Source organism: Epinephelus moara, unplaced genomic scaffold (genome assembly GCF_006386435.1).
Source record: "Epinephelus moara isolate mb unplaced genomic scaffold, YSFRI_EMoa_1.0 scaffold501, whole genome shotgun sequence".
NCBI lineage: Eukaryota > Metazoa > Chordata > Actinopteri > Perciformes > Serranidae > Epinephelus > Epinephelus moara.
Window position 1 is genome coordinate 3,125 of NW_026082434.1, and position 9,873 is coordinate 12,997.

At 41.0% G+C, this 9,873-nt stretch overlaps 1 protein-coding gene across 1 annotated transcript; it reads right to left on the reverse strand.

Annotated features, from left to right (window-relative positions):
- Window positions 1-663: 663 nt before the first annotated feature.
- Window positions 664-9,433, reverse strand: LOC126387487 (FSD1-like protein). The gene is made up of 4 exons (XM_050039990.1): window positions 9,348-9,433; window positions 8,341-8,595; window positions 8,155-8,243; window positions 664-1,965 (listed from the first exon to the last, which is right to left on the reverse strand). Exons 1-4 carry the CDS (start codon window positions 9,403-9,405, stop codon window positions 1,864-1,866), a joined length of 504 nt encoding a protein of 167 aa, XP_049895947.1. The 5' UTR covers window positions 9,406-9,433; the 3' UTR covers window positions 664-1,863.
- Between the last annotated feature and the right edge of the window lie 440 nt (window positions 9,434-9,873).

Genomic DNA, 9,873 nt, shown 5'->3' on the forward strand with positions numbered 1-9,873 from the left:
AAAGACAATCTGGGCAAAAACAAAATAACAGTGTACCAGACCTGATGAACACAAAATGTATGATCGAAACATTGTCAACAGCTACACTGTTTTCTACTTCATATGACAAACGCTGCACAAATAGAAACAGACAGACACTAAACGAACAAAGAAGAAAGTACAAACAGTGAAGACAGAAAGGGATATAAAAACCAAACACAGGGGGAAGGAATCACAGAACAAAATAACCACAAACACAGCAAGCAAGTAAGTAAGAGCACAACCAGAGCAGACATACAGACACTATAAAAGCGACAAACAGGAGGAATGAAGAACAGAACGAAAGAAGCACAAATAGAGCAAGCAAGCGAGTGAAAAGCACAAATAGGAAGAGAAGACAAGGGGGTCCAGTCTGGCAGGATATCCATCGGGGTGATGGACCATGCACCTCGTCTCATCCCCTATTCCAAGAAACGTGACGTTCAGTCCCCTACTCCTAACCCACAAAATTTCGTGATATTTAGCATTCATAGGGTTGAAAACCTTACATAACTATCAGGCGACAAATGAATAAAAAACATTTGATAACATTTTTAAATACTTTATTCACATTCATTTAAAATTACAAATAATACATTTAAATTCATTGCATTACATTAACAGGGAGTTAAAATACAAGGATATATTTAATTGGGCATTTATAGGGTTACAAACAGAAAGACAAAAAACAGACGACAAATAAATAACATAGGTTTACACTACAGGTGGCGGAGACTATATAAGACAGACAGGGACAGGCAGCCAGACCCCGTTTTGTGGACACTTTTATTTAAAATTTTGATTTTAACAGGGTAAATACACCTTCATTAATAAAAAATACATCTTTATTCCATAGCCACTTCTCACATGATAATTACATTTCACTGACCAATATTAATACATCTTCATTTCATACACATTAATACACATTAACATATCTCATTACATTAACTAAGCCTAAATTTAAAAGACAAACAGTATACATGATTAACACAGACCCGACATGGTCTCTAGGGATGACGGTGAGAGCTGGACCCTGGTCCGCTACAGCAAACATGGCCAGCATCCATCAACACAACTGGGGATTCCAGGTTGGCGGAGGCTCCTGGAGGGAGGCCCGTGCACCTCCAGTCCCTTACAGGGGACATGTTCCATTCCCCTTCCCTAACCCTCCCTAACCCTTATAAATGAAATTGATTGATTGCTTGACGTCACATATAAAACATTAAATCAAATCCACTCTTACATCAGATGTGACACATACACACACAAATCCATACATCAGTAAAACAAAAATATTGTAAAGTAAAAGCTCAAGTTTCAGGTCACTAAAATTTTATGAACTGGATATGAATTGTATGTCCATATTCAACTCAAATTGCTTTATCTATCAACCCCAACACCTGTTCTGTGGCACTCAAGCGTCATCATAGTAACACAGGCTCTTCTGACAAGTACTAATGATATCACGTTGCCTTTTCACTACTATCCAATGTCTTAATGTTTTTCTGTGTCACCTTTACAAAAGATTTATAAATACTGTTGCACACAACAATCGACGTCTGCAAACCCTACTTTCTTTTCCTGTTACACAAAATCTGTCAAAATAAACACCCTGGCTCACAGACAACTTCAGTACATCTTCAAATTAAGACCACTCAAACTCAAACTATAATCAATACAGTACATTTAATTAAATATGATGACATTTATTTTATATTTTCAATTCATAATGAATTTCTGTTTAAAATGTATTAATTATTAAATTAATAAATAAAATATATACAAAAAAGAAATTATAACAAATAACACCAAAATCAAAACAGATGGTTGGAGGAGGTCGAGCTACTGCGTCAGGTTACTGAGGCTCCGACTGGTGGACAGGAAATTACCCATGAAGCTCGGCACCTGTAGGCCAGTTGTTATGACGATTCCACCGCACCAAACCTGCAACACAGTTTTATTACTGTTGATGCTGTGATACAAGTACTGCACATATGCTGAAGTATCATAATGTTACTGCTGCGTGGTGTACTACTAGTGTAGTACTGGTGTAACACTGGTGTAGTACTGGTGTAACACTGGTGTAGCACTGGTGTAGTATCAATCAATCTTTATTTATGAAGCACTTTTCATACATAAATGTAGTACAAAGTGCTTTACAAGGTTAAACAGATGTCCCTCCCACCCACCCCCCACCCGCCCACANATAAGGTTAAAATATAATATTAAACAGTAAACAATAGATGGAAGAAATAACAATTAAGACAGTAAAACTAAGAATAACATAAAACATCAATGAAAGACTAAGAATCATGTTACAACCTCAGTAAAAGACTAAAAATGACATTAAAACATCAGTAAAAGACTAACACTGATGTTAAAACCTAACTAAAAGTGTTAATGACAATAAAACATCAGTCAACTAAGACAAATATTTCTTAAAAGCCGGATTAAATAGTTAGGTCTTGAGTCTGCTCTTCAAAATATCACCATTCTCTGCAGCCCTCAGGTACTCCAGCAGGCCATTCCACAGACGGGGGCCATAATACTGGAAAGATGCCTCACCTTGAGCACGTGTTCTGACTTTAGGAATAATTAACAGGCCAGTGCCGGAGGACCTCAAGGTCCGTGACGGTTCATAGGATACAAGCAATTCTGTAAGATAAGACGGCCCAAGACCATTAAGACATTTAAAGACCATTAAAAGAACCTTACAATCAATCCTGACACACACGGGGAGCCAATGCAGTGATTTCAAAACCAGTGTAATGTGGGCCTGCCTTCTGGTCTTCATCAGCACGCGTGCAGCAGAGTTTTGTAAAAGTTGTAGGCCTGACATACTTTTTTTGGGAAGACGAGCAAGCAGGGCATTACAGTACTCAATGCGACTGGACATGAAAGCATGCATTGGCGTCTCCATGTTAGCTCGGGAGAGAAATGAGCGGACTCTGGCTATGTTTTTTAGATGATCAAAACCTGTTTTTGTTACATGCTTAATGTGTGGAATAAAAGTAAGCTCAAAGTTGACTCTGAGCTGACTCTAACCTGCAGGTTTTTCACTTAAATAGATGGATTTAATAACAATGCAAGCAATTTAGATAAAAGGTTCTCTCTCTGAGCCTCAGGACCGATCATTAAAACTTCAGTTTTGTCCTGGTTGAGCTGTAAAAACTTTTCTGCCATCCAGGATTTGATGTCTAAAATGCAGTTAAAAAGGGCATCAATTGGCCCTGTGCCATCAGGAGACATGGAGATGTACAGTTGTGTATCATCAGCATAACTGTGGAAGTTAATACCATGTCTCCTGATAACACAACCAAGAGTCAGCATGTACAAATTAAAAAGTACGGGACCCCCAAGAGTCAGCATGTACAAATTAAAAAGTACGGGACCCAAACTTGACCCTTGGGGTACACCACATTTAATTTCATGGATCTCTGAAGAGCATGTATCCATACTTACCAATAATTTTCTATCTGTCAGATAGGAAGTGAACCACTTAAGAACTGTACCAGAGAGGCCGACCAGCTGTTGGAGTCTGTTAAACAGAATAGGGTGTTCTACTGTGTCGAAGGCAGCGCTTAGATCCAGTAGCACCAGAAATGATAACTTCCGTGAGTCCAAGTTACACCTGAGATCATTGACAATCTTCAGCAGGGCTGTCTCTGTACTGTGATTCTTCCTAAATCCAGATTGGTATTTTTCAAGGATGTTATTATTATCTAAAAAAAATCATTAACGTGAATGAAAACAAGTTTTTCTAAAATTTTACTTAAAAATGGTAAGTTGGATACTGGTCTGTACTTGTTAATGACATTAGGATCTAAATTGTTCTTCTTAAAAAAGGGTCTCACCACTGCTGTTTTAAAGGCAGCGGGGAAAGTATCCATTTGAAGATAACAATTCACAATGTTTTAAAGCTTATCTTCAAAAAACCCATAAAATGTTTTAAAAAGTGATGAAGGAATTGGGTCTAAAAGACAAGTTGTCGGTTTCACTTGGGAGAAAACTCTACCAAGCGTCTCAGCATCAACCAGGACAAAACTGTCCAGTGTTTCCTCAGGTAAAAACAAGCAGTCAGATGTGTTAAGAACTGTATTTTGATGGGATAAAATATCAGATCTGATACCATCAATTTTACCTCTGAAGTGGTCTGCAAAGTTTTCACAAAGGGAATCTGTTGAAGTTCTTTCTAACTTGTTAAAATCACGGTTGATTAAAAGGTCGATGGTTGAGAAGAGGACTCTGGGATTATTTCTATAATTATTGATTATGTTGGCAAAGTAGGTGTTTCTTGCACGTCTGAGTGCATTATTGTAAATTTTAAGTTGTTCATGGAATATTTCATAGTTAATTTGTGTTTCCTCCATCTCCTTTCTGCTATCCTGCAATTTCTTTTCAGATTTTTGATTTCTTCATTTCTCCACGAGGTTATATGCCTATTTTGTACCAGCTTTGTTTTTAGTGGAGCGACTAAATCAAGACTTGACTTTAGTTTATTGTTAAAATCTTCGACAATGAACTCGCAGGAAGCAGGTAAAATAACTGGAGGATATTTATCTAAAACTTGAATGAAATTTGCAGCCACTTCACAGGTAAGATATCGCTTCCTCACAATTCGCACCGAAATCTCCCGCTGAATACAACCGGTAATATTAAAAAACACACAATAATGGTCAGACACAGCCAAGTCAATAACAGAGGACACACTGGTGGACAGGCCATGGCTAATGACGAGATCCAGAGTGTGTCCTCTGTTGTAAGTTGGCTGTGTCACATATTGAGTAAAATCCATACAGCTGAGGATGTTTAAAAACTCATGTGCAAAGAAATCTGACTGATTGTCTATGTGCAGGTTAACATCACCGGATAGAATTATCATATCATAAGCGGTATGGATTATTGATGAAAACTCAAAAAATTCATTAATAAAAGCAGCCCATTGTTTGGGTGGTCTGTCGACTGTGACACATAGGATTGAGGGGCTGCTAAAAACAATTCTATGGTATTCAAAGGTGGTGTACTGATCAAATAAAATATGTTTAGTAGTAAGTGAATTAGTGGTAATTGATGCAGTACCACCACCCTTCCTACCGCTCCTTAAAGAAAATGCAAAATTAAAATTTGGTGGGGAGGCCTCAGTGAGAACAGCTGGTGCGTCAGCGCTCAGCCACATTTCAGTTAAAAACAAACAATCAATTTTGTTATCTAAAATCATCTGATTGATCATAAAAGACTTGTTTGCCAGAGAGAGAGTTTAAAAGTGCCATATTGATAGTGGCTGGTGACTTCTGGACTGTAGAGATCAGTGGTTGGTATTTTTGGAGAGGTTTGAGGTTATTAAAGTTCACTGTGTTGATGCATTTATCTAGATATGTGCAGTGATATTTAGTTTGCTCTCTGTTTGTAATGATGACAGGAATTGATAAAGTGTTTGCATGAATATAAGGTCCAAGTCCGGTGGTGCATGTATTGCTGTTAAAAATGGAATTAAAAACATAGGAGCTAGGACCTGGGGGACATCAATCGCTGACTAACTAGTCAGCAGGTGTGGGTTTGCATCGGTGAGAGGAGAATGTGTTTCGGGCATGCTGAGCGCCGTATGCCAGGTTAGCATACGGCAACCAGATTTGTTGAGGTGAAGCCCATCAGCCCAAAGAGATACCTCCTCTCCCAGAAGACATCAAAGTTGTCTATGAAGCCAACATTGTGGGAGCTGCAGGCAGAGGACAGCCAGGTGTTCACACTGAGCAGTCTAGAAAAACGGCCTATTCCTCTGCCAGAGGTGGGGGTGGGGCCAGAGATAAAAACACTCCGCTGTGACTGTTTGACCAGATTAAAAAGGTGGGTAAAATCCTGCTTTAAAAGTTCAGACTGCTGCTTGGGGATGTCGTTGATAGCTGCATGTATGATCAGTATGTCAGCCTGCGGATGAGACTTCAGGATGCCTGGGATTCTTTCCATTATGTCAGCAACGGTGGCACCGGGGAACGACAGTGTGATCGCCCCCCTCATCCGCACGTTCCTCATGATGGAGTCCCCGATGATGAGGGTTGTAGGTGGAGGATCCATCAAGTGTCCAGGGGGGGGAGGTGGGTGAACCGGCAGCGTGGTTTCCCTCCAAGTGAGGAGAGCCCCTGGTGTCCCACCGCACCGCATCCTGCAGGAGCCGCTTGCGCCGGACTGAGGAGTGGAGAGGGGGTCGCTGAGGCCCCGCTGCCGGGCGAGAGACAGAGGCAGCCCCATTCGAGGTCCTACTCCACTCGCGGACAACAACCTGGTGACCAGCCCCCTGGTCAAGATGTTGAGATGGAGAATGGGAGGGGCCGTCAACACGGGAACTGCCCTGACCCCCACAGGATGACTCTCCAACTGTGCAAGGTGCAGAGCACGGCCCGGTTATTGTAGGCGCAGGGACAGCAGCGGCATCAGCCGTAGCAGCAGCAGCAGAGGAGTTGTGCGAAGGTGCACCATCCGGGGCTCCCACTCCGCCTCCGCTGCCTCCGGCAGGAAGAGAAGCCGCCGGTCGGTGCATGGAGTTGGGGGACGCTCCAGTGGAGGCACAGTCAGGAACCACGCAGGCCCTGCCATCCTCACCTGGGTGATCCGGTGCCTCAGTCAGCGCTGTGTAGCGGTTCGACAGGTGGAGCAGTGGCGGTGGAATATCCGTGATCCGCACCTTCCCACCTCCCCTAACTATCACCTCCGTCCAGTTGCCCTCTGGATTGGGGGTCGAGCAGGAGGATGGCCGAATTTGCAACGGATCCCAAAGGAAAGTGTCAGCCGTGGAGGTGTTAACGACAAAATTCAGAACGGCGATCTTCTTGTTTTGTGCAGCAGCTGTGTCGATGTAACTTGACAGCAAGACGTCCTTCCTCCGCAGCTCCTCTGAAAGTCTCCGGACATCTTCCCTGAGGTTAGTAATCACTTTTTCTCTACGTGAATGAAGACAGTCCTCACAGGGCATGATGATGATGCCGTGGGACCAGACAGCTAGCTAGCTACGTGGCTACTTCACGTGTTTTTTGCTAACAGTAGCTAACCGGCATCACTGTCATTCAAACTTGTTGTGGTGTAGTTTAGATTGTCTGGTCATTTTTTAACATGTTTTTGTACAAGGCGCATCTGAAGGTGGACGGGAGAGAAACTGTTGGTTTGCTCACTGTGTGGGAATCTGAAGGTCCACTTGTAAAATCCACACAGGACAGAAACCTTACGGCTGCTTGGTCTTGTCTTGAGTACTGGTGTAGCACTGTTGTAGCACTGGTGTAGTACTGGTGTAACACTGGTGTAGCACCGGTGTAACACTGGTGTAACACTGGTGTAGTACTGGTGTAGCACTGGTGTAGTACTGGTGTAGAACTGGTGTAGAACTGGTGTAAGACTGGTGTAGTACTGGTGTAACACTGGTGTAGTACTGGTGTAGCACTGGTGTAACACTGGTGTAACACTGGTGTAGTACTGGTGTAGCACTGGTGTAGTACTGGTGTAGAACTGGTGTAGCACTGGTGTAACACTGGTGTAGTACTGCTGTAGTACTGCTGTAGCACTGGTGTAACACTGGTGTAACACTGGTGTAGCACTGGTGTAACTGGTGTAGCACTGGTGTAGTACTGCTGTAGTACTGCTGTAGCACTGGTTTAGTACTGGTGTAGCACTGGTTTAGTACTGGTGTAGCACTGGTGTAGTACTGGTGTAACACTGGTGTAGTACTGGTGTCACACTAGTGTAACACTGGTCTAACACTGGTGTAACACTGGTGTAGCACTGCTGTAGCACTGGTGTAGCACTGCTGTAGCACTGGTGTATCACTGGTGTAGTACTGGTGTAGCACTGGTGTAGCACTGGTGTAGTACTGCTGTAGTACTGCTATAGCACTGGTGTAACACTGGTGTAGCACTGGTGTAACACTGGTGTAGCACTGGTATAACTGGTGTAGCACTAGTGTAGTACTGCTGTAACACTGGTGTAGCACTGGTGTAGCACTGGTGTAGTACTGCTGTAGTACTGCTGTAACACTGGTGTACCACTGGTGTAGTACTGGTGTAGCACTGGTGTACTACTGCTGTAGTACTGGTGTAACACTGGTGTAGCACTGGTGTAGTACTGGTGTAGCACTGGTGTAGGACTGACAGTGAAAGCGGGAACAAGCGGCTGGCTGAACTTTGTTTTGAAGGAGTGAAGAAGACAAAGACGGCCCACATCAACGAAGGACAAATCACCTGAAACAGAAACACATCAGGTGAAACTTAAAATGTTAAAATATTGAAGATAAAAGTAAAAACAAAACAACAAACAGTAAAAAACTTTTTTTTGTACCGTTGTCATAATTACAGTAAATTCCAATTCTCTGAGGCAGCGGCAAATCAAGAGCCTTTGCTCGGTTGTTGTGCTTTGCAGCAAGTGAGCTCTGCAGCCATTGACTGGCGTGGAGACACCATGATCCAGCACTTTTCCCTAATTGGTCAAAACGGCCAAGGCTGGCCCGGTAGGCCACACCCACACTGAACGATTTCCAATCTGTGAGAGGGCGGAGCTCCCAGTAGTGACAGCCACCGGTCATCTCCTGGTCACCTAGGAGACAGAAGAAGAACAGACACATTTTAGGTTTTTTTTTTAAAAGTAGAAACTATTTGAATTCATAAAGTCTGAAGAAAAATATCAAATGTATAAAAGAGTTTTAAAAGTTTTTTTTAATTAAATACTAAAATATTTCAAACAGAAAACATGTTTATGTTTTTCATTTTGGCTTGGGGAGAGGCATGCAAATTTTAACTCAAATTTTTCATCAAAAATTTTTGGTGATTTTTTATTTATTTTTTTTGGCTGATTTTGTCTTTCTTTTTTTTTAAACGTGCTTTTTTAAAATGATTTTTTTTGGAGATATTTTGTTTTCTTTCAAACTTTTTGCTGATTTTTATTATGGATACATGACATGCAAATTTTGGGTTTTGAACACAGTTTTCTTTAAAACATTTTGGATATGAAATTTACCTGCAGACGCTCCATTCAAAATAAAATTATTTTTTGAGCCATTAGGAAAAACAAAACATGTCCTTCACCAGACAGTACTCATAGTGATGGAATGAAACAGGTCTTTTAAACTAACGTCCTTGGGCATAAAGTCATACAACACAACATGAGGCTGATTGTTCCAGTAGTTTGTCAGATTAACTGCAGATAGATGAAAACAGTTTCCTGTTTTTAATATTATATTAATCATTTTGATTAGAAAATAATACAACCTATAAAACATGTAAAAATTAATTCATTCTTAGCATTAGCATTAGCTGTAGCATCATTGTGAGGTGTTCGTGTCTAAGTACCCAACACTGTGTATGACTCTCCAGCAAAACGTTCACGTCCTGCTCGACCTCCAGCCATCTTACTGGGCGAAGGCGTGGCACTTCTACTGCTGATAAAATGAAAACATAACGACATTTTAAAAGATGTCGAAACTCTTAAAAATGAAAGTGGAAAAACAACAAAGTGAAACAACCAATGAGGTCGTGCCGAAGCGAGGATGCAGCAGAGAGAAATGAAATAAAATGTGAGTGAATCAAAATTTAAACTGATTTAAAAAATAATTGCAACATTGAACTAAATATACAAAATATACCACTCCACACGTCACAATTTCTAAAGATGTAGTACAGTCGACACAGATTCACTTCATCAAAAGTTTTTCTTAAAAAACAAATTAAAATAAATTTAATTCAATTTTAAATTTTTTCACACTTTAAAATCACCTGTTTGAAGACACGACAAAAACAAAATCGTTTTACTGACATCAAAAAAAATGATAGAATTCAAAAATAGATTTTATTGAAAACTGTAAAATAAACAACAGTG